The sequence below is a fragment of the Abramis brama genome, assembly GCF_963993115.1.
Source record: "Abramis brama genome assembly, chromosome: 11".
NCBI lineage: Eukaryota > Metazoa > Chordata > Actinopteri > Cypriniformes > Leuciscidae > Abramis > Abramis brama.
Window position 1 is genome coordinate 32,308,460 of NC_139973.1, and position 24,713 is coordinate 32,333,172.

Here is a 24,713-nt window from a genome sequence, read left to right on the forward strand (position 1 = left end):
GCTGAAGCCACATGCTAAGAGGACAGTGCTATGAATGTTTTAGCAGACTGCGACGCTACAACAGAAATAGAAACAGCGCCAGAGTCGAAGGCAGCCAGGCACTTGGTGCGGGAGTACAGTATGGGAGCCGTTGCTAGGTAACGCCAGAGCCCCGGGCTCGCGCGGAGGAGCATCCTCGCGCCCCTCTTAGCGGTGAGATGAAGGAAAGTAGATTTGCATCCGCAGTCATTATGAGCAGCATCGTCGTCATTCTTAAACATTTGTTGCAACGTGCAGACAAATTTCGAGCGGTGGAAAAATGCACAAAAAATCTCTTTTACTTTCTGATATCAGACAGAATCTTGTGTTATTACCAATACTTTACTCCTTCTCCAACTTGTCATTTAGTGGTTTTTTGTTAGTGAACGAATCCGTTTTGAAGCAAAACTATTCCCTCCCCCACCCGAAAAGTGTCCTCATCTTTGATAGGATAGGCTAAATTTGTTTTTTCAGAAGCAGCGTGGGCAATAAAGAGCTGTTCATCGCTGACAATCGATTGAAGACATTTGCCAGTTTCGTTTTCTCCAGTGGATATTTGGTAAATATCCTCCTCATTTAGCGCTCTTTTTTGTCAAGGTTAAACCGCTTAGTGCTTAACTGATCGAATGTATCAAACTTCGTTGATTAAATCAAACGAGTGATTCATTCACGAATATGTCATTTTAGTGTTGATTCAACAGCTGATTGAATTATAAAAACATGTTTTGTTGTCATTTCTCGAGAGATTTTACAGTAGAATTGTAGAAACGCAAACATTTTTCGTAAAGCCTTTTAACGAATCGTTTGAGGGAATCATTCAATGGACAAAGACACGTGCGTATTAAACTAATCAAAAATCCCCATAACTAATATCCTCTTTGCAAAAGACTGGAGCGTTTTATAATGATTTGGCTCCCTCTTCTGTTTTTCAAGTAATGTTCTCATTGGCATGGAGAAAGATTCCATTCAAATGAGTCATTAAAAGATTACAATTTAAAATCTTACAGTTTTAATCTGTTTAGAAAGCCATAGGGCCTATATATTATGAATCATCTCTGTGCCTGGTCATTTTAGTTTGTACATAGACTGATAGTCTTTTAAGTGTCATCACAGTGTTTTCTTTGCAACACAACCTGCAAATTGCTGCTGACAGCACATTGAAATGAGTGCACAAAAAGTCGTGTTCATAGCAGTTTTAATTCACACATTTCAAATAAAACGAATAGAATTTCTCTTACACATTGTCTACACACACGCCCACATCCAAGCACTTAAGTAACAAAAGTAAACATGTCAAGACATAAAAATACCTTGAACAAAGAAGAGGACCATAACATTTTAATAGGTTATAATAAACTTTTTTTGTTGTTGACTTGATACATTCAGTGAATAAGTATAAAAAGTATATGAGACAACCCTCTGTGTGCAAGGATATCTGTCAGTATGCCTGTTGATAAAAGCAGCATTATCCAGTAAAACGGCAAGTCTACCCAAACCACAATTTTACATCATTATTCGTTTTATAATGACATTGAAACAAGGTTATACTTAACTGTTCTCTTTAAAAGCTTAACTGCCCAAACATGATTTAATTATATTGGTTCAGTTAGATATACTGATATAAAGATATTTTCTGTTGTGGACATAAAAAGAGGCTTTCTTGGAAGCCGCTTTGGTAAGAAAGCATCAGCAAAGAACATAAATGGGAAAATGCAAATGTAGACTTGGCATGACATGAGGGTAAAGGCATCATAACTACTCTCTTTAAAAGCCATGACAAGATAACCAACTATAGCTTTACACCATTTATTTCCCACAACTGCTATCACTTCAGCTAAATGCCTTACACAGGAGCACATCGAACACTCAGAATCAAAGTTTAACACTTTGAGTAACTTTACGGTAATGTGAGAAGGTAATTACTTGCGTGAGGATTCAAAAACAGGGAATAAATGGCTCTTTAAATATTTTCAGGTGTGTATTTTTGTGGTTTTTACTAAGTGACAACGCAAAGTGTAATTTATGTTGATTTGCAATACACTAATTATAAAGGTGTTACACAGCTTTTATGGCAGGCACTTACACTTAGAGCAAGACCCCATAGTTTAACGGCTACTAAAAGCACAAACACCATCTGCCAAAACAATGAGCTTTTTAATCATCACACGGGACAAAATAGTGATACAACCATGACACCTTTCCCCTTGTGTTTGCCACTGACAAACTTGCCCATTACCTCTAAACAAGAACCACATTTTCACCAGTTACCACACATTTTCACTCATCAATAAAACTAGTTGTGCAGACTGCTACTCTATAAATATATTAAATATGTGTTTAAGGATACAAGTGATATTAATGGCTAAAATCCATCTATGCTTGCTTTTTGAAAAAAGCAACTAATTTACGCCAACAAGGAAATTTATTGCTTGATGTTCTTTCTTTGTGAGGGAAAAAGATGCAGAGGACTGAGGAGACAAACACAATGACCCTGACATTTGAAAAAAAGAAAAAGAAAATTCACCTGCAACATGTTCCCTGAACACTGACCATAGCAAATAATTGGTTCTGCCTGCAGTTCAGGCCTGGTCCATAGGGGGCGCCGTTGTACTGTGGTGCGGCTGTAAGTCTGCTGGGATCCCACAGTGATTGAACAGTGGGGGGAGAAGGTGCTTGGTTTGGGACGTTGGTGATGAGGGTGAGGATGCGGGTGTAGAGCGACTGACGGGGACAGTTTGGCTGCTCTGATGCAAAGCAGAGAGGGCCGAACTGGGCTGACAGGGGGCTGAGGGCATGGGGGTCATTGGCGTTGAGAGGGCCGTGGACATCAGCAGGCCGTCTGAGGCAATAAGGCTGTGAAACTGTGAGGAGTCGCTGAGGGGGAGGGCGAGAACGCCCCACGAGCCATGAGAGATGTCCTCGTCCTTGCAAAGGGGCAGATCACTCAGATCTGCTTTGGAGTGATCCATCTTAGCTAGGAGATGAGGTTGTCTCTGTGTGTACGTGCTGTCTGTGAGATGCCCCACAGAGGATGGAGGAGTCAGAGGGGGCTGTGGTGATGGAGGTGATGGGGGGAAAGCGTCTTCAGAGGTGGGGAGCAGACTGGGGTCCAGCTCCAGGCTGGAAAGGGTTTCAGCAGATAGCCGCGCACTCAGTAGTTCCACGACTCCCACCGGCATGCTACGACAATCTACCCCTTCTACGGGACCAAGCTCAGCCATTCCGCTTAGACATGCAAGGGATTCTGGGTACGAGCTCATGGCCTGCAGAACGCGAACCAATTCCTCGGCTTCCTCAGAGGTGGGCAACAGCTCACTATTCTTACCTATATGACAAATGAATTAGCGAATATAAAATGACTGTAAACAAAGTGAGAAAAGACAACAGAGTAATTACCAGAAAAAAGAATGGACATAGAAAGTATAAAGTCTATAAGGGTAAAAATATCAATTCTTAAAAGCCCAATTTTTAACTCTGTGCCTGAATTACTCTTTTTCCTGCAGCAAATGAGATCATATTTATCCCAAGTTTGCAGAAAAAACACAAAATAAAAGCATAAAAGCTTCAATTGAGTTGTTCTTGTGGCTGCACAAGATAACAGTGAAACCAGTGCAAGTCTCAATCACGGACAAATTACACTTTCTGTCATCTTAATGAATCAGCCAAATGAATCAGACAGATTAAAAGTAAAAAAAATAAATCAGTCGGATGGATCCTTCACTGAATTAAGTTATAGTGAATGGAATATTTTAAATAATTAGTTTCAAATATAATTTATTCATCAACGATGCATTAAATTGATCAAAAGAGGCAGTAAAGACATTAATAATGTTCATTAAAAAAATTATATTTCAAATTCAAATGCTGTTGAATTTTACATTCAGCAAAAGAATCATTATGGATCCACAAAAAAAAAAATTAAGCAACAACTGTTTTCAAACATCAATAATAATAAGAAATGTCTCTTGAGCACTAAATCAGCATATTAGAATGATTTCTGAAGGATCTTGTGACACTGAAGATTGGAGTAATGATGCTGAAAATTCAGCTTTGATCAGAGGAATACATTGCATTTTAAAATATGTTAAAACAGAGAACCGCTTTATTAAATTGTAATAAAATTTCACAATATTACTGTTTTTACTTTGCAGCCTTGGTGAGCATAAGAGACTTCTTTTAAAAACACTTTTAACTTTTGAACAGTAGTGTATATATATATATATATATCGTAATTTATGTATAATACAGTGATATATTGTACATTAAGTGTTAATGAGTTTATAATTTTATGATAACTTTACACATTACCAACTTTTTGGTTGTTTATCTGTTAAATAACATAGGAATTTAACTGCATTTATTGGGCCCTTCAAAAATGAATAAATTAATGAATAAATAAAATATAATGTCCACTTTTTTAAGCAAAATAGACATTGTAACTGAAATATACAGAAATGAATCAGAATATATAAAATCTAATGATCTGTATCAATACCCTTCCATAATATTATAGCACTTTTACCTTCAAAAAGATCAAAGTCCTGCAGGTCATCCGGGAGTCGAGGCAGAACATCTGAGAAATCCTCCTGATTCAACTCTAGGTCATGTGGAATGTCACTGATGTCATTGGTGATGTCATCTGGAAATTCATCTGCACTTAAATCAGGAGTTAAAGGGCTCCTGAAAAACACAAAGACAATGAGTGCGCATTCACAGACATACGCAAATACACACATACAAACACACTCGGCTTTCACCTTATGCCAGAAGGCTGAGTGGGCAGGCACAAAATGGAAGGCATTCCCAGGTTACCCTGGGGTAGCGCAGGAGGAATGGGTTTCTGAGGGCGCTTTGGTGCTCCTCGCTTGCCTTTCTTCTTATGCTTCTTACTGAGTGCTGGAGGCTTGGCTTTCTTCAGTGGCCTGTGCCGCTGAATCTGCTGGTGGTGGTGGTACGTTCTCCGGCTGATATCACCTCGCAGGAAATTGTCCTGTAAAGTACCATTAGTGCACATATGGTTATATTAGTTAATAGCAAAAAGTTTATTACGCAATGAAACAGTCTTCTGTTTCTCACCATTTTCTTGGCATGCTCATCACAAAGTGGTGTCTGGTGCGTGATGTCAAAGACAGGGATGGAACACTGAGCTCCATCTGCAAAGCGAGCAGTGCAGCTTGAGAACAGCTGCTGTGAATGGTTCTGAAGGATATCTACAGAGTGCCATTAAGGACACAACACAGGGAACGAACCAAAGTCGACCGGTCAATCACCAAAGCAGATGGTTAGTTGAAGTCACAGGAAAAATTGCTCTGAATGCAGACGAACAGCCAAAAGCAGTCAGCTATTGTTAAGAACTTTGAGAGGATACGTTGAAAGCAGTGCCTGGTGAACGGTAAGGCTGAATTTCTGCAGTCTTCACCTTTCACGATAGCCAAGCATAAACCTGAGTCATCTCCAGCCATTGGTACTGCAGTGCTGTGGAATTAAAACAAGAAAACAAACTACTGCAACATGAAAGCATGTCGAGCACATCATGGGTGTAGATTGGACGTTGCATCACAATACTTGAAAGATCTGGTATTGATACTCTTAGCCAGCAACACGATATTTGCTTATATCTCAAATCTTGAAGAGATACTATTAGGATAGGAATTGATAAGATTCAGGGGCCTGCGATTGATATATCAATTGTTAAGATATTATGCGTCTGTTTTTTTTAATAAAGAAGACACATTATGCCCTTTTACGAACCTAGAACAGGTTTTCATGCTTGAACGATAACTTTTTTTTTTTTTTTAATCACATATTTTATACTGTTGCAGCACCTCTCTTCCCAGTCTGTCAGTATCGCTCTGTTAAATTTCTCTCTCTATGAAGCCCCTCCTTCCAAAAAGCTTAATGTGCTCTGATTGGTCAGCTGGATCAGTGTGTTGTTATTGATCAACCAATTCGAGCATGTTTCGGAAATGTCACGGCCCTTTCCATAACCGCATTAGGCCCGGGGTGCAAAAACACACTACGAACACAACTCAACCAGGCCTCGTACCATTTTTTTCCGTATGCCTCTGGCGGGAATTATTTACATGCGGAATATTGTGACGTCTATGTTCCTGGAAGAAAACTCAAAGACTACAATCGAAGCATTTCAGAGTTTACTGATGTAGAGAATAGCTCCCTTTGGACTGGACTTTGTAACTTTGCAGACCTTTTTTATGCTCAAACAGCAACATTACACACTAAAGAGAGTTGAAAATGTAAACTTGTAAAGCATAATAGATCCTCTTTAAGTCAATTAGAAATGAAGCCAAAATATAACATGAACTTTCAACAATAAAATGAGGCACTCTAGTTGTTGAAAAGTTATTGATATTTTATGCATTGCATATCGCATCAACACATAATGTATTGTTACACCCCTAATGCATGTGGGTTTTTTTTTACCTGGAGGGTGTGGAGGTCTCATTATGTTGTTCCTGAATAAGCTGTGCGGTGTGTTGAGGTTCCTTTCTTGCTGCCTGCAGCAGGGCTTTACGAAGAGCATGCTGGGATCTTCTCTCTCTCCTGAAGCCCCTCTGCTCCCTGCAAAGGTGCGTGTGTTTTTGTCTCAGGTATGAGCAGAAGCCTGCCAAACGCTCAGCACGGGAACTGCTGGCACTGCGAGACAGGAAAGAGATTTCTCTAGATCAGCAGTTTCCAAACTGTGGGTTCAGATACACTGATGGGACACAGAATGGAAATAAGCATTCATATTCATGCCATGGATTTAAATAGGCAAATGCTTACGAGTCAATGATTGGATCATTATTGCAGTGATTATGTTTGCCAACAGTTCTTCTAACCCTAATTGAAGGTGCGTGTGGCTTTTCATTTCTTAAACAACCATGTAGGAAGACACATCATGGCCGTATTCCAGGATGACAATGTCAAGATTCATCAGGCTCAAATTGTGTAAGAATGGTTGGGAGGGAGCATGAAGAATCATTTTCACACATGAATTGGCACCTCTGAGTCCAGACCTTAAATTCATTTAAAGTCTTTGGGATGTGCTGGAGGAGACTTTACAGAGTTCTGGACTCTTGCATTGTCAAATACAAGAGCTTGACCAAAAATCGAAGATATTTCTTGTTTTATTCAACCCTTAATTCTAGAGCTGCATAAAAACGCATTTCATAATGTATACATTTGTATTTGCAGTATGCCAAGTTCTAAAATATTTTATCGGGTAGAAATTAGTAAGTAGTTGATATTATTAATTAATCCTTGTCCATAATGAACAACTGTAAAAGTCATGTAAATTCTTAAAAAGTCTGGGAACATTCAGAACATTCAAATTCTGGAATCTTGCAATTTCATTTACAGAATCTAGGAATGTCGAGCCTTCAAATATTGTTGTGGACAATAGGGGCCTTGGAGACAATCAGTTTAAGAACCACTGCTCTAGTTTTTACCTTCCAAAAATTACTTTAAAAGATCACTGAAACAACTGAAAGTTCTATTTGTAATTTACTCTTTCGTGTGACATAAATATTGATTTGAGAATATTTTTTCTGTTATGTGAGAAAGAAGCCATGGAGTTATACGAGAAGTTGCAGTTTAGCAGTTATTAAAAAAAAATTTAGCTGCAGAATACGACAATTGACCAATCAGAATCAAGTATTCCAGAGATCCACATTATAATATGGGTTAATCTTTGCGTTTGGCATTAAATTAGGTGGAGGATGGATGATTGTCAGACTGATGGATTACTGTACCTTTCTTCAAAGTGCTTCTCTTGTAGTCTCTGGCACTGATATGACACTAGCTTCCCCAAGTCTCCATCTTCCTCTTCACTGTCTTCTGACCAATCAAGCCCTAGAACACAAGCTGTGTTTGTCATTAAAACAAACTAAAGCCAAACTAATTTTTAAATGTCAAAATCCCAGGTCAACATTTCCTACCTAAATGTGGGTTCAGGTCTTGGTACCTCCCCTTGTGTTGGTCCATCAATCTATGGAACTTCTGCAAACATGGAGCTTGTTGCCGCATAGCAACTGAGCGCACTTTTATTAATTGTCCATGCATGTCATCACGGCTTGGTGCCATCCCTGAAACTGCAGGGGAAACCTTTTTATCAAACGCATGATTGAGGTCCAGTTTAATTTTGTTATCAGTTGGAGCTGTGTCTTTTGAGCCCTGATGGCTGTCCGGAAGTGTGGATGAGGTTTTGAATAATGGACCTGAACGAACTGCAGGGGTTTGTAGGGTTGCTGCGTTAGGGGAGGAGGGAACTATGGCTGTTTGTGTGGTTCTTCCAGTCTGCGGAGGAGGGAGGCAAGAATGTGGAAGGGTTGAAGAAAGAGCGGAGGTTCTGAGATGGTTTGGGAACGCTGGAACACTGTGATCTTGCTGTTTCTGCTTATGGTTCAGAGCTTGGTTTTCTTGGGGTTTCTTCAGGAATGTGCCACTTGATTTTAACATTTTTTCTCCCCTGCAAAAGGCGAAGGGATCTGAGGGGAGTAGACAAGCCAGGGAGGGTGGTGGGGATGGAGGTAAAAGCTCGAGACCTTTGTGAGTTTTCAGAGCCAGGGATGGAACGGTAATTTTGAGGGCCAAAGACTCAATGGTATCTTGTTTCTTCTTTCGCTCCTTCTTGGGGAGGACACCCATAACCTGAAGGTGACTATTACAATACCTAAAAGACAAACACTGTTTTCAGTATTATTTTAAACATGCACATCTTTTCTTTAAACATTTGTTAATCCACAAACTTACTTGCGGTCGTGAGCCTTGGGTATTGGGTTGGTGCAGCGCTGGCTATTGTACTTGGCTACATATTCGCACTGCCTGAAGGGAGCGGTCCGGTCCTCGAGCACATGGCGGATGCAGAAAGCATAACCATTGAGCCTGCGCTGCTTGCAAAGCTTTGGACTGTATGAACACAGAGGCTTGTGGTCCACCTCCGAGTAGTGGATGTGTTTGCCTTCATACATCCCAGGGCTGGAACTCTACGGAACATCAGCTGATGAAATAAAAAAATAAAAAACGGTATGTGAATGAGACAAAAGTGTGATGAAAGCATTGCGTCAACTACCAAAAGTCAAATTCAGCTTCTTTTGGAGTGCACGAAGAACAACTGGTCAATGAGACATTCACTTTAAATCAAAACTGAAAATGTGCTTTACATTTACAGTTGTAATTCTGTTTCTAAATTATTTAAATGTTCAAATATATATATATGTGTGTCTATTGTTGTACAATTAGGGTATAAAGGTATAAAATGCACTACACTTTTAAGGCTGAAATACACACTACATGACTTTTGCCCAGATTCTCCCCTCATTTTGCAGTTTGGAGAAGTCGATGTTAGTTTTCATTCTGCAGATTTTGGGCAGTTGGGAGTTGTTGTTTTTTTCTCTCCAGATTTCTGATTCTTTTTTAGCTTCAGACAATATCTAGTCGGAGGATATCAAACATCTTTGATATTTTGATTTTGAACACTTTGTTCTCATTTGTCTCCATGCAACGAGGTGCATGTTTCTGCATTTGTTTTTTGTGTTCGGAATGACTTTAAAGTCTGGTAGTGTGTGATCCTCAGTCAGTTTCACGTGATGCTCAGTTTTTCTCTGTAATCATTTACAAAGTCGGCAAGTGTATAATGCCTAGTGCTTTAAAATCTCTTCCGTGTAGTGTATTCCAGCCTTTACTGTAATATTCATTTTATTGATCTCAATTGCAGGAAGCTCCAATTTCCCCTACAGCTCCCCTAAACAGCATAGTTTGCAGAGACATAATGATAATCAAACCTCTCAGCTCTTCCATTATTATTGTGCTCCTTCATAATGAGTTTCTAGCACTCGCTAATGTATACAAAACTATGAATGTTATGCATTTGTACTAACTAAACAAGTCAAACAGCTATAATAAAACCATGAATATAAAAATGACACACTCGCTTATCAGCAGGTCAAGTGACATCCAATTTAAAATAGCTTTCAATATGTTGCAGTCACTTCCAACACCTAACAATTCTGAACTCTGCATTTTAAAGCACTCATGAAAATATGCAGTGTGTAGGCTGCTCAGCATAAACAGCTCAAACCATTAAATATTAAAGTGACAGGAAGAAGGGAAAGTAGCCCCTGTTTCAAGCAATCAATGACACTTAAGAAAAACAGCTGGTGTAAGCAGAGCTTTAAGCAGGTGAAACACTAAATCATAAAACGATGGCTCGTAAAAGTGTTTGGGCAGAGTACAATACGTTTGACATGCAAAGCAACTTTGAAAACGCAAGGGGACGGTGGACAACCCGCCTACTACTCTATCATGTACTTGGGCAGCACTATCAGTTACTTTTGAGGCAAGGATTGAGCAAGTTGGGTGTAGCGCCTGAAGAAACAATTTAATTCTTTTTCCGGTATATAATATACGGTCAAAATCAGAGCGGCAGAATGCATTTCTTTGTCGCGTCGTACAAATATTTCGAACGTATTTTGAAACTTTGTAACGGTCGTCGGAATATTTTATTTGTGAGAAACACTCGGGACCGATAATAAGCAAAATACCTGTCAAATGAGAATAAGCGTCGTCGACGACCGGAGACATTTGAAAGTTTCGGGGTTTTATTTATTAGTTAAATTTTGATTAGTTTCGTGAGTTTACGTTTTAGTAATATTACAATAAAATTGATATCAGATACACATTTTGACGACATACATTCCTTTATTTTCTGCGCAATTCGTAGTTACCGTTGGCCTGTGAAACTTCCCGAATCCCCCCGAGTCGAGTAGCGAGACACCCGCCTTGCAGTGCGTGATAAGCGGTCTTCCGCCTTTACTTGAGTCCGTTGCTTCCCGGCAGCAGCTCAGCCTCCGATCACTGCGGCCTGTGCTAAACTAGCTACGCTGATCTTTTCATACGGTCGACGGCTATTCCTCTCAGCGGGGATATTCCGCCTCTACCTTTCCATGTAACGCTAGCAGATTTAGTTTTTTAACGCGTGGATATAATTTTGCACGAATCCTACTGGCACATCTTTGTCGATTAGTTAAATAAAACTAGCCGTACACAAAGAGAAGGGGGTGTTGGTTTAGTCATCGGATGCGAGGCTTCTTACAGCACAACTACAGGCACTGGGGGGACATGACAACAGCCAACAGTGCAACAACAACCTCTGCAACCATTTTGGAATTCAACTTTGTATGTTCATTGTCGGCTTTTAGAAAGATGACAGATCTCGCAAACATACACTACAGAATGAACATTTGTGTGTCCAGCTGTCAGAAGTGTTCGGACCAGCGTGAAGTTTTATTTAAGCCGCAGTCATTGATTTCAAGTTTTGAGGGATCTCCCCCAAAGTCTTTTCCGACAGCCTCCTCTCACGCGTCTCATCCATGCCTGGAATGACATCACCAACTTCAAATTCAGTGCAATCTCACGTGCGACGATAACATTCTTGTCAGTCATATTTTCCCTTCGTTGCTATCAATAAATATTATAAAGGTGACAAGACTTGTGATATAAACTCTGAAGCAGGTGTTACTGATATTTCTAAGTGTCTTGTGTTGCCCCCTATTCAGTCAGTGATGTCAGCATGATCCTAACATAGCAAAAAAAAAAAAAAGTAAAGATCAAGGGCAGGTAAAGTTTGACCAGTAACTGAGTAAAACCCATGATAATCCATTACTTTGTTATAAATGAATTTAAGATTATTCAACAGATAGAATTCTTTCAAATTATAAGTGTATATATTTTCAGAGGCTTTACACTGCACTTAATCCAACTTCATTAATAAAAAGGAAACCCAATCAAGATGCTTATTTTTAGAAAACATTTTCCCCTTACACTTCCATCCTAGCTTCTACCAAAACAGATTATTTAGTTTTCTACTACACCCTTACTTTAAAGAATTTAGACCAGCAATGTGAACGGCGACAATAGTATATTGATATAATACATTTTTATTTATTATAATAAGAGCTTTCCAAAACAAAGCAGACCTCATTCAACTTAATCGTGGGAATGAAAACTTTACAACACCCTTCAAAGCCTATTTAAATATGATAATTTCACACATTTTGCTGCTCTGGTGAAGTATGACTATGTAAGACACAAGAGACAAACAGCAAAGTAATGCTAAAATCCAGGTATGTGTTTGTACATGTACTTGACGATGACTACTTTTGTGTGCATTACTATAGATAGATTGGTGTGCCTGAAGGAGTTTTAACAAATTGAGGGCTCATCAACTGCTGCTGCCCCCTCGGTCACAGCCTTCACACACTTGGCCATTGTCTGAGAGGCTCTGCTTATGGGGTCTATAGAGAAAGACAACCAAAGGCAATGGTAAATGGCAGGTTCAAAGACATACACTAGGTTACAGCATTCTATTCAAACATAAGAACTTAATATAACTCATTAAACCAACATAATATATTTGTTACTCTACCGGTCATGTAGAAATCCTTCACTGTGAGCTGAGGAGGGACAATAGGAGCAGCAAGCAATGACTGATTCACAGCCTAAGGAGACCAGGAGAACATTAGTGAACAGTTCAAGTAGTGGAGATTTAAAAAAAAAATTAAAAAAAAAAAAAAAAACACAAACCTTTGAAAGCTCATGGGCTTGTTTGAAATAATTGGCTTCCTCTACATCATCATATCTCACCAGGTTAGGAGAGACCTCTTCCAGCCTTCTCCTTACCTCATCCAGTGTGTCATACGGCAGTGTGATTCCTGCCAGCTGAGCAAACAAAAACAATCTGTACTGAACAGTCTACACTTTCTTCTAAAGAATAGCTCAGCAAAGGTATATGAACAATATGAGGAACAGGTTGTACATTGCTAAAGTACAGGTTAAGGAGCGTACCTCAGAAACGGCACGCAAAATCTTCCAGTCCTCGCGTGCAATACCGGGAGCAGTGACTGCCACTCTAGTCTGCTGGGCACGACCCTCTGTGTTGACGTATGTGCCAGTCTTTTCGGTGTATGCAGCACCAGGCATGATGACATCAGCCATGAGTGCACCTACATCTCCATGGTGACCTGGATAAGCATGTGGTACCATTAAACTTATACAGTATATTCTTATACGTATATTCTTATTTGGATTAGGGATGCTCATTTCGATTAATTTTCCCGACCGACAACCGCCACTCGTTAATCGATTATTAACCGTTAACTGATAAGATTATAATATTGAATTGGCATTAAATACAAATAAAATTGATGCGTATCTGTGACCCTTTAAAAAAAATACAAATTTTTTTTTTTTAATCAAAGGGTTTATTTTAACGTGCAAAGTGCAAACAGCAGCATACAGAACAGATCAACAACAGAACCTGGATTCAGTTTAAATTCACGCACCTGCAGCATTTCTGACAGTGAGAGAAAAACAGAATAAAATAATACAAATAAAAAACAAAATAGGCCTACACTAAATATATTTTTTAAACTTAATTAACAAATTACGATGACAAAAAAAAAAACACTGAATCCGTTTGAACGAAGCTTTCAAAAACCGGCAATTTTTTTCCGTTAGACTAAGATTTTTCGTTAAATAAAAATAGCAGCCCTACCTCAACACCTTGTCTAATTTTTATTTTTTAAAAAGCAACATATCAACGTGATGTGGGGTCAGTCTGGAGCGCAGCCTGTTGACAGTTAGACCCGCGGCAGAAAACACCCTCTCCGATGGGACAGATAATTTACAGGTAACTTCGTCACCCTTTCTGTTAAAATGATCCCACACAGTGCTTCTTATTGCTCGCTTCATTTTGCTTGCCTTGCTAGGAAAAAAATGTCTGCAGGCACGTGTCACGTGTGTGGTTACGCGTCGACGCGCTCCGTGAGTTAATAAATTTAAGCTATATAGTATTTTATTTTTAAACCATGCAGCAAAAAAAAAAAAGCTTAAAAAAACTTTTTAAACCGTTTAACTGATAGTATTAATCGGTCAAAATTTTTACTTTCGGTAAACGGTTAAACGGTCAATATGAGCATCCCTAATTTTGCCATGAGATTGCGTTACTGAACAAGAGTATAGAGCTGTGGTTTCTCTCCGCTCTCCCTCTCTTATCTGACATCCATCTGAGGTCTGAGAGTCTTAAAGGTTCACCCAAAAACGAAAATTCTGTCATTAATTACTCACCCTTCATGTCGTTCCAAACCTGTAAGACTTTCGTTCAACTTTGGAACACAAATGAAGATCTATTTGATGAAATCTGAGAGCCTTCTGTCCCTCCATTGACAGCTACGCAACTACCACTTTGACGATTAAAGAAATCGTAAAATGAATCCATATGAATTGCACGATCACTTTATATGATAAACAGATTGAGTTAGGATTTTATTCACGTATAAACATTCATCAACTCAAACATCAGTTGTGGTAAACAGAAACTCAAACATGGTCGCTTGACTTGTGAGAACATGTTTGAGCTTCCGCAAGAACCAATGAGGTTCGGTTGAGCTTCTGTTTATGGTCACCGATCAATGTTGTTTATATGTGAATAAAAGACTAAATTAAATCTGTTCATCATATAAAGCGATCAAGTCTCCTAAGAAAATCGGGACAAAAAAACGCTCAATTCATATGATTTCATCAAAAATATCTTAATTTGTGTTCCGAAGATGAACGAAAGTCTTACAGGTTTGGAACGACATGAGGGCAAGTAATTAATGACAGAATTTTCATTTTTGTGTGAACTATCCTTTTAACCCTAGGCTGATTTGTTGAATCAGGTGTGTTTGATTAGGGAGACAGACATCTAAAATGTGCATTGCTAAGGGTAATCAAGGACCAGGGTTGGGAATCACTGGTATAGAATACAAACTTTGCAAGTGAGGTTACTGACCCTGGTAGATGATAAAGCTGTCTTTGGGAAGATCTGCTCTGGTGATACAACCAGCATCAGCTCCCAGGAGAAACAGTACTTTGGGAGGGTTCTTCCGGATTGCATCAACACCAGGCTTGTAACCCAGGTCCAGGGCTGCCACTTGACTGGCCACCCTAAGGTTACATTTATATGACAAGGTCAGTACTTGTGCTAAGCAAAGGGTCAACATTCACAATTCTTTTATTCACACAAAACCATATAGAACAGAAATGATACTCAAAGAAAGGTCCACATATGCATACACACTTATGGCAGTATCTGACCTGTGCAGCACATTGAGAACCTTCCATCCCTCCTCAACACCGCTGATGGCTCGAGAATTTTGAGCAATTGTGGACACAGCCTTAAAGATGGCTGCCCCATCATCCCTCTGGAGAGCGGAGCTACCCACCACTACAATGGGCTTTTTGGCCTGGGCTAGGACCTGAAATACAAAACCATACTCCAATTCTTTCTCATTCAAGAGTCAACTTCTGATGATGTCATGCTAAACACCAACATTATTAAATAATGTTACCTTGCAGAAAGGGTGTGTTCCATCAGCAATCTCTTGCAGAACTTGTGTGGTTTCACCCAGATGGTTGTAACTGTAGCTTAAGTCCACCTTATGACCAACCATGGCCACCTCAAGCTCATTATGCAACCAACTGAAGAATGGGGATAAAAAGAAAAAGTGGGGTGGAGTGAAATGACTCCTGCTCAACTGGTTCCAACTGTTGCAAACAAGAGTGTGCAATGGTTTTACCTCTTGCGGACACGTGAATTGAAGAGAGGTGCCTCGTAACGTGGGTTGGTTCCAATCAGAAGCAGAAGGTCACACTCCTCAATGCCAGTGATACGGCTGTTCAAGAGGTAATTGGAGCGCAGGTCGGTTCTAAGGAGCCAAAAGAGCAAAATGAGTTTAAATCTGTAATAGTAAGATTAAAGAGATGGTTCACCAAAACTGTCATCAATTGATCACCCCCAATTCCATTCTCATAAGACTTTTGTTCATCTTCTAAACACTACTGAAGATATTTTTAATAAAACCAGAGAGGTTTCTGTACCTCCACTGAAAGCCCATTACACCTAAATTTAAGCTTCAACAAGTTCATAAAGATATCGTAATCCTTATTAATTGAAGCTCAAACATTATTTTTTGACACGCGAGAACCAATGAGGATTGTTCTTACGTGTCAAGACAGTATATACAAGCTGCCATTGACCATATTTGTGTTCATCTATGTGTATTGATGAATGTGAATAAAAGCTTAAATTAAGTCTATTCATCTAACAATTCTTGCCAAGACCTGGATTAAATAGCTTGATTCATATAGCAAATAGCTTGATCGATTACTTTCATGTACTTTTTGAAGGTTGAAAGTTTTGGTGGAATGGACTTTCAAAGGGAGGGACAGAAATCTTAAGAAATCTAAAAGTCTTATGGACGTATTTCCTTGCTCTTGCAATGCTTGCTATTGTTGTTAAATCGTATGAATGTGTGGTTTAAAGGGATGTTTGTCTTCACGAATAGGAGATAAGAAAGTCTCCATTTCAAGGGTCAATGTTGTAAAGCAATAATTTTCCATTGTTTTTCCCTTGGTATAATAACACTTGTTGGAATCATACTGGTCAGAAAATTCAGATCATTGAGTAGTGTAATATCTAGATGAAGTCTGAGCTTTGAAACAGGCAACTAAGATTATTCAATAAAGCACTTTTTATTATCATCACTTTGTCTTCTACTGCTCTTCCCTGGCTTTCTCTATCAAACTCTCAGGTTGATAGAAGGCTGCTAATAGAGTCTTTAGGTAAAAGACAAGACATTCTGTTGACAGGTTTTGCTGGGTTGCACACCAGACAAAACGGATATCTTTTGACAAGATCTGGCATCTGGGGCTGGATTTGACATTTCTGACGTGGGGATTCCATTCGATCTAACAGTGTTTTTAGCAAGTTGAAATATGGTTGCTAGGGTGTTCTAGGTGGCTGCTAAGTGGTTATTTACACAAGTCAAATCCTTAAAGTAAGCAATTTGTTGAAAATTTCTAACCCTTGGGATGACCAATAGTAACAGCAATGCTTGCAGTAACATCACAATATATTATGAATATAACTATTAGAAAAAAATCCAATAATAATTACTTGAAATCAGTGTGAACGAGAAGAGATATTACTAAAATCAGGGCAGACATCATTCTTATCGGATAAGGACTCACCCGGAACCAGTCATTGGGAAGACCTCCTCAGTGCAGAGGGTCTCACTGTCCAGTCTATTCAGTAGGTCCTTCAGAGCCACTAGTGCCTCAGCATCTACCATCCCACCAGCAATTGCTCCTACTTCAGAACCTTGAACTCCTTGAAGCTGCAAAACACAAAAATCACAACCAGTGAAATCTACTGTCTGCAAATAACAAAGCATATCATACTAAACAGATACATGTATGATTCTAGTTTATAATTTGCAATCACTCACTGCTCCAGCTACACGTGTAAGAACATCCTCCCAAGTGGTGGCAACCAACTGTCCACTGGCATCCTTCACCATGGGCTGGGTCAGGCGCTGCCTCTTCAGTCCATCATATGCAAACCTTATAGAGGGTGGGCCAGAGACAGGACAGTAGACTAACCATGAGTGTGTGTGAATGAAGAAAGAGAGGGGCGTTGTCTTGTTTTAAGCGCTCACCTGGTCTTGTCGGATATCCATTCCTCATTGACATCCTCATTCAAACGGGGAAGAATTCTCATGACCTCACCACCCCTGGTGCTCACCACAATGTTGGAGCCAACAGCATCCAGCACATCAATGGACTCAGTCTTTCTGTAGACACATGAGAACAGCATTTTAAAAATTAAAGTGTACACATATTCAAGTAACTCACTATTAAAACCCCTGAACTCTCATTGTCCGGCTAGCGGGACACATTCATTCGAAGGCTTACACCCTCAGTATTCATCCTGTGAAAACCATTTTGAAATCTGACATTGAGTTACCATGGAAACAATATTTAAATTCCTTTTAGCAGGCTCCTCCCCCCTAGTGGGCAGTGTCATGTTTCATATTACAAAATTTACTGCACTATTTTATAATCAAAACTTGAGAAAACACATATTGTTGGAAAGGTCTGAGACTCAAGGTTTTGTATTTGGTGATTGTCTTGTGATAGAAGTGATATTGTGACAGAAATGTATTAATTTATGAAAGAAGAAAAAATTCAGTGGAATGTGGGTGACACCTGATGGCTATTTTTGGTACAGAGCCTAAACAAAATCTCTTTCTTTTTTTTTTTGAGTAAAAATAATTTGGTTTGAAATCGCTGGTGTTTCTGATGTCACAAACTACCTTGTAACCAATCACATCACCGTGTGATCGTCAACAAGTGGATCTCTGAGCTGGTGCGAGTGAGCGGAGGCAGTGCTAATTTGCATATTCATAGAACTGTGTATACTAAATGAGGTAAGGGTGTAGAGTTACATTCAAGCTTTTTTAAGGCATGATTTAAATATGTAATTTTGGTGATCAAAGATGAGTTTTAAGGGATACAATTATTGACTACAGTGGGACTTTTAAAAAAAATTATATAACTTTTTTACATATTCAATTTTGAAGAGGTTTCACTTCAGCAATATTCTGCTGAGTGTCTTCTTTAAAAAGAGACCAAACTTTGTTTTCTTAGGATAGTGCATTTTCACATCTATGTTCAGGGATTATAAGGCAGCATAAAAAAAGTTTAAAACTATTGGATCTGCTCAGAGCCACTCTGGATCTGCCATAACCAATCGCTAACGTTTGGTTGTGACGTAACCCTACAACTCAAACTAGCGCACGACCTCAACGTCATCGTTCTCAGCCACTCCCTGTTCACTGATTGGACCGCCAAAAATTTGGCCAGAGAAAACCCATGAATATACCGCAAACCCAGACAGAGTACTGAAGGAAAATGAAAATTGAGTGGAAGTACGTAGGGGGGTGAAGCCAGGCTAATGAAAGTGTACACATGAGAGCAAATGCTCTCTCAGGATCGTACCTGGTCTCCCAGGGTCGTGAAGTGAAGGCGTAAGGTTTGGACGTCAGCGCTCCAACAGGACACAAGTCAATCACGTTACCAGATAATTCAGACATGAACATCTTCTCAACGTAGGTACCAATCTGCATGGTGTTACCGCGTCCAGTAGTTCCCAGGTCCTCCACACCAGCAACCTCACTGGCAAAACTGTAAAGTTACACACAAAAACAATTTGTAGAAAGAGACATTTAGAATTGAAACACTCTGTCTGATCCTGAAGGTAATAGAACCAAAAAAAAAAAAAAAAGTAATCAGTAATGCTTTGTACCATATGCCACTATTTTCCAGCAAGTTTGTTATAGCTGTCAAAGTAGCCTTACGGATAAAAAAATGTTAAAATATATCAAACCTAAAAGTATTTATATGTGATCTAATGATAAATATTATTAAATATATATATTAAATTAATAATTCAGGTTTATTATGGCTTTAAAAATTTATTTCTGATAATACATTAACTACTAACTGAATTGATCTATCAGAAAATAATCCTTATTGTTGAGCCCTGCACAACACATATTTTGTGCATTTATGTAGCTTGTACAATAATAGATCTCCAACCCACCGAACACAACGTGTGCAATGTATACAGCGGGTCATGATAGTCTTGATGAGCGGTCCAATGTTCTTATCTTCCACTGCTCTTTTGTCTTCTGTAAAACGGCTTCTGTCAGCACCAAACATCATCGATTGGTCCTATATATCCAGCACAACATCAAGGTGATCATAAAGAAATGTATCAGGGATGATTTTTTTTTTTTTTTTTTCATTCTGGAGTGCATACTCAAGTTGACAGTCCAGTTTTCTCAAATTGCAGTAAACAATGTTTTTCTTACCTGCAAATCACATTCTCCTCCCTGATCACAGATTGGACAGTCAAGAGGGTGGTTGGAAAGCAGGAACTCCATGACTCCCTCTCTATCATAAGCACAATAGGAAAATATTTTTTTTTAATAAATATTATATGTGATGATGACAACTCTGCGTGAAAAGTATTTGTAAAGCAAGAAACTACTTCTCAAACCTGGCTTTTCGTGTTTTCTCTGAGTTGGTCAAAATGTTCCACCCTTTCATGACAGGCATTGCACACGCTGCAACAGGCTGTTGATGAAGAACATATGGAAAAAACGTGCTTAAAGTAAGACCTGTCATGTATTTTGATAATAATCAGTAATGCGTAATGATGTCATAATCTTAATACTTTTAATGGTGCATGTTACCTTTGGCGCTCTCTCGATTTCCACCAGACACATGCGGCAGTTACCGGCCACTGACAGACGATCATGATAGCAAAAACGAGGAATCTGCACACCAACTTTCTCACAAGCCTAAACACAGTTGGCATGTCAACATACAACATGGAATGTACAATCCTTGCATAGAATTATTAAAAGGAAATGGTCTCTGCATCATTACCTGTAGTACAGTAGTCCCTGGCTCCACCATGACAGGCTTTCCATCTACAAACACTTCAACCATATTGCTTGAGGCCCGAACTGATGTCCACACTGTCGCAAAAACAAGCAAGTGTGAGTAAATGACTGACAAGCCAGTAAAGTTTCTCAGCATTCTTAAAAATGGGCATCACACTTAACCTTGAAAGATTAAAAAAAGAATGCATAGAGCAAATTACCATTGTTAGTGGTGGCAATGGAGCCCTTGGAATGGGCCGCCCCAGCCAAAGCCCGACTTACTGCTGGCAAACGCAACATGTCGCTGTAGAAGAAAATGGCAAGTGATTAGAAGCACACGTAATATGTTGATCCCCACTATTGCAATGCTTAGTATCTAGGTTAACAATGGATAAATATGCCACAGTACCTTGTAACACAAGGAAATTACAAAGAAATAGCCACAATATTTCTTTATAATCAGATCTTAGGTGTGCAAATAACAGTATTATTTAATAAATTCCTTATACATTCAAATCTCTGCAGAGTGCAGACAATAAGTTATATGGCAAAGATTACAAAATCCCAGATTTTATAACAGCAACATAGCATGTTTGTATCCTTACAAAGATTTATAAAAGAACCATTTGCATATATCTATGTAAAGGCAAAGTATATCATATACCTATATCTCACTGTAAAGGCAAAGTAGATTAAATTAAAATTCAAAACCAATGCTGTTGACATTTCCATTCTACACACACTAGTTACGTTAGCAGGCTAACACTCAGAGGCGCAGTGGCTTCAAGGACAGGGGAGAACGTTACTGTAAATTACCCATGTTTCGCATGCGTTTATAAAGCCAGCAGTTATTCACAAAGCAAATGTCTAGATAAAACGCTGTTTACACTCTAATCTAGACAAAATGCAATATTTAATTGTTACCTTGACGCTATTTGGCCTTCTAGACCAGAACAGCGCGACTGCTGTAGGTTCAGTTGTGAGTGACTCGGGTGATTACGGAGGAGATGACGGAAATAGCCGATTCACATCGATCATTGAAAAATGACAAAAACATTTAATTGTATCAGATTATTCTATAATATAGAACATGCATGCGTGCATGTATGTAAAAATACATTAATATATTAAATACATTTTTAAATAATAAAGCCAACGTTTTGTGTTGAACTTTGACATTTATACGTCGTCATTTCCGCTCATAAAAGCGGTTTCCTTCTCTCCTTCACGTTAAAAGTCAACCAGTCAACACGTTTTCCTGTAGTTGTTATATCTGTGAAAAACAGTATATGCTTATCTTGCTATCCTTATTATCTACAAAAAGTACGTCTTGCATACCTAGCGCAAATGACTGTCAAAGATGTCTTATTTTTGTATATTTTTTATAAAATGTGTCAGCGTGGGAGGAGTCGTGGCGTCAGACGTATAAAGACCATCTCACGTTCTGTTCTCGTTCCTTCGCTCTTCCTCCAAGCTCAGGGCTCAACGTCTGTACACGAGGTCTCACCGCTAACTTCCAACAATGGGCTTTGGTGATCTCAAAACACCCGCTGGACTCAAAGTTCTGAATGAGTTTCTGGCAGACAAAAGTTATATCGAGGGGTAAGCTCTTTTGAGAGTCTATTTATGTCTTAGTTGTCCTGTAACAACTCATGTGTATACTTTTTTTGTCCATATGCTGTGATACTATAATAATTTCTGATTGCCGTGATAAACGTCAAAGGCAGAAGTCATTCATTTCTTTGCTATGACTAATATAGACATGTGTATGATCATTCTTGGATCTGTATTTGCAGTAGTACCCTTCCCCCTCCCCCAAGATTTTGTGAGGTGCCATATTTTCTTTGCTGTACTGTTGATCCATGCATAAACATTTTGCAATCAGTTCCATTCATAAATCTCTCTAATTGCTTAAGGATGAAAAACACCAATATCTCTACACATTTGATTGCTCAATACACATTTTCTTGGCAGGTATGTGCCCTCTCAGGCTGATATTGCAGTGTTTGATGCCCTGTCTGGTGCCCCTTCAGCTGACCTCTGCCACGCTCTGAGGTGGTACAACCACATCAAGTCTTACCAGAAGGAGAAGGGCAGGTAATATGTTGCTTGATTGTAATATTTAATGTTTTGCAGGTACTTCCCCCAATATATGATGATTACTCTATCACCATCTTTCGCCTGAGTGAATGATGTACAATCCTTCAAACTCTGATTTGGCTGGGAGATGTAAGACTGTCACAAGGGCTCTTGTGCAGTTACATGGATTAACTCTCCTCTTCTTACCTTCAGCCTTCCAGGTGTGAAGAAGCCTCTCGGTCAGTACGGCCCTGCTGGTGTGCAGGACACGACTGCAGCAGCTCCCGCAGCGGCTGATGAAGACGACGATGACATCGATCTGTTTGGTTCTGATGAGGAAGAGGTAAATACAGTAGCAGGACTGATGGTGTGTTTTGATCCAACTACCTGGTCACATGATGATTTTCTCACCATCTTTCGGCTGATGTTGTGATGGACCCCTTTTGTTTCTGAAAGCCAGTTAGTAGAAAAATGTCCAGGCAGTTGCTGTATGTTTGTGCACCGTCTGCACACCTGATTAATAATCTTATTTCCTTGCAGGATGAGGAATCCAAAAAAATCAAGGAGGAGAGGCTTGCAGCATACAACGCAAAGAAGGCAAAAAGTATGTATTTGTTGTCTTTCAAATGTACACTAATGGTCAAAAGTTAAGAATAATTCCGGGGGGTTTTTTTAAGTCGTCTCTTATGCTCACCAAGACTGTTTAATCAAATACAGTTAAAACAGGAATATTGTGAAATATTACAATTTTAAAATTGTAAAACTTTTCTATCTGAATACATTTTAAAATGTAATTTATTCTTGTGATTGCAAAGCTGAATTTTCAGCATAATTTCTCCAGTCTTCAGTCACACATGATCTTTTAGAAATCATTCTAATATGCTGATTTGTTGCTCTATTATTATCCATTATTGTTGGTGATCAATTATTAATAATGGTTCCCATTATCAATGTTTTAAACTGTATTTGCTGCTTAATGTTTTTGTGTAAACCATGAAACATTTTTTTCAGGGTTCTTTGAATAATTTGAATGCATCCTTGCTTGGGTATTAGTTTCTTTATTTATAAAAAAAAAAAAAAAAAACCTTAAACTTTTGAATGTTTGTGAAATTAAGCAGCAAAAACTGTTTTAAACATTGTTTCTTGAGCAGCATATTAGAATGATTTCTGAAGAATCATGTGACCCCAAAAAGACTGCCATCACAAGAATAAGTTACAATTATAAAATTATCATTATTTTTCAAATAAATGCAGCCTGGGTGAACATCAGCTACTACTTTCAAAAACATTATTTGTAATTATACTTAACTTTTGACCGATAGCAACATTGACTAGTTTAATGATGATTTCACATCACCATCTTTCGACTGAATCTTGTGATTGATACTCTTCTTAACCTGACATTCACTAGTCGTTAAATTGTGATGGCTAGATTCCTTTTGTTTTCTTTCTGATTGACACTGTCTTTTTAATGTCTGCACAGAGCCTGCCCTTATCGCCAAGTCTTCCATCCTGTTGGATGTCAAGCCCTGGGATGATGAAACCGACATGGCCAAGCTTGAGGAGTGTGTACGCAGCATTCAGTTGGACGGTTTAGTCTGGGGACAATGTAAGTCAATCTATTCCATCCCTTGCAACTACTGTTCATTAAAACTGATTAAATGTTATGCCTTTCGATCCATTACAGTTTTGTCCAAATTTAGTAATTTAATGCACTAATTGTTACTTGACTTCCTCCTGTACAGCTAAACTGTTGCCTGTCGGCTATGGCATCAAGAAGCTGCAGATTGCCTGTGTAGTGGAGGATGATAAAGTTGGAACAGACCAGCTGGAGGAACTCATCACAGCCTTTGAGGACTATGTGCAGTCAATGGATGTGGCAGCCTTCAACAAGATCTAAAAGCACAAAGCATTAATCCAATAAAAGCACTTCAAATGCAGCTTTGTTTCTTGATCTTTTTTTTATTTGAATTTAAAATTATACTTTTGTCTTCTAAATTAACATTTTAAATATTTGGCAAATGCTGTTAGTATTAATGTGCTGTTTTTTAAGACCATGTATTTTATGAAGTTAATCCAGTCATTTTTGGAATCAAATGCTGTGCAACTTCTAATATGTTGCAGCCAATTATAACGAAAAAGTATGTCATTTATTTGACTTTACATTGCCAGGTTTAGCATGGCCATGAGAACTCTTTTGCAAAACTGCGTAGTTTGCAATATTTCTAATGTTACCATCAATGAATGCAATTTTTTATAAAGGTTATTTGGCAGCCTTGAATTTAA

The 24,713-nt window shown here is 38.8% G+C and overlaps 3 protein-coding genes across 4 annotated transcripts; 1 reads left to right on the forward strand and 2 right to left on the reverse strand.

Annotated features, from left to right (window-relative positions):
* Positions 1-1,196: 1,196 nt before the first annotated feature.
* On the reverse strand, positions 1,197-11,121 carry ino80db (INO80 complex subunit Db). 2 transcript variants are annotated; one of them, XM_084128652.1, is made up of 10 exons: positions 10,743-11,121; positions 8,770-9,016; positions 7,956-8,689; positions 7,770-7,869; positions 6,460-6,672; positions 5,387-5,493; positions 5,095-5,228; positions 4,776-5,008; positions 4,541-4,698; positions 1,197-3,343 (listed from the first exon to the last, which is right to left on the reverse strand). In XM_084128652.1, the coding sequence occupies exons 2-10, from the start codon at positions 8,985-8,987 to the stop codon at positions 2,598-2,600; spliced, it is 2,643 nt and encodes an 880-aa protein (XP_083984778.1). In that variant the 5' UTR covers positions 8,988-9,016; positions 10,743-11,121; the 3' UTR covers positions 1,197-2,597. The 2 variants fall into 2 exon arrangements, with proteins under 2 accessions (XP_083984778.1, XP_083984777.1); XM_084128651.1 differs by having other exon boundaries at positions 7,770-7,881; positions 10,743-11,113.
* An 815-nt stretch (positions 11,122-11,936) lies between these two features.
* Positions 11,937-21,372, reverse strand: ndufs1 (NADH:ubiquinone oxidoreductase core subunit S1). The gene is made up of 19 exons (XM_084128653.1): positions 21,273-21,372; positions 20,570-20,652; positions 20,353-20,444; positions 20,157-20,264; positions 19,961-20,037; positions 19,773-19,854; positions 19,502-19,632; positions 18,898-19,083; positions 17,556-17,690; positions 17,346-17,460; positions 17,089-17,234; positions 15,636-15,764; positions 15,408-15,537; positions 15,154-15,314; positions 14,849-15,003; positions 12,862-13,037; positions 12,601-12,735; positions 12,443-12,515; positions 11,937-12,311 (listed from the first exon to the last, which is right to left on the reverse strand). Exons 2-19 carry the CDS (start codon positions 20,646-20,648, stop codon positions 12,220-12,222), a joined length of 2,202 nt encoding a protein of 733 aa, XP_083984779.1. The 5' UTR covers positions 20,649-20,652; positions 21,273-21,372; the 3' UTR covers positions 11,937-12,219.
* A 177-nt stretch (positions 21,373-21,549) lies between these two features.
* eef1b2 (eukaryotic translation elongation factor 1 beta 2) lies at positions 21,550-24,367 on the forward strand. The gene is made up of 6 exons (XM_084129546.1): positions 21,550-21,950; positions 22,323-22,445; positions 22,641-22,770; positions 22,968-23,031; positions 23,911-24,036; positions 24,173-24,367. The coding sequence occupies exons 1-6, from the start codon at positions 21,871-21,873 to the stop codon at positions 24,325-24,327; spliced, it is 678 nt and encodes a 225-aa protein (XP_083985672.1). The 5' UTR covers positions 21,550-21,870; the 3' UTR covers positions 24,328-24,367.
* The last annotated feature ends 346 nt before the right edge of the window (positions 24,368-24,713 follow it).

Coding starts and splice junctions, on each gene's coding strand:
- ino80db (XM_084128651.1), bottom strand. CDS start 8,987: ATGTATGAAGGCAAACACATCCACTACTCGGAGGTGGACCACAAGCCT. Junction 8,690..8,769: donor CCCAAGGCTCACGACCGCAA/GTAAGTTTGTGG, acceptor TTTGTCTTTTAG/GTATTGTAATAGTCACCTTC. Junction 5,009..5,094: donor ATGAGCATGCCAAGAAAATG/GTGAGAAACAGA, acceptor GGTACTTTACAG/GACAATTTCCTGCGAGGTGA.
- ndufs1 (XM_084128653.1), bottom strand. CDS start 20,648: ATGTTGCGTTTGCCAGCAGTAAGTCGGGCTTTGGCTGGGGCGGCCCAT. Junction 13,038..14,848: donor CAGCTTTATCATCTACCAGG/GTCAGTAACCTC, acceptor ATGCTTATCCAG/GTCACCATGGAGATGTAGGT. Junction 12,312..12,442: donor GAAGGATTTCTACATGACCG/GTAGAGTAACAA, acceptor CTTTCTCTATAG/ACCCCATAAGCAGAGCCTCT.
- eef1b2 (XM_084129546.1), top strand. CDS start 21,871: ATGGGCTTTGGTGATCTCAAAACACCCGCTGGACTCAAAGTTCTGAAT. Junction 22,446..22,640: donor TACCAGAAGGAGAAGGGCAG/GTAATATGTTGC, acceptor TCTTACCTTCAG/CCTTCCAGGTGTGAAGAAGC. Junction 24,037..24,172: donor CGGTTTAGTCTGGGGACAAT/GTAAGTCAATCT, acceptor CCTCCTGTACAG/CTAAACTGTTGCCTGTCGGC.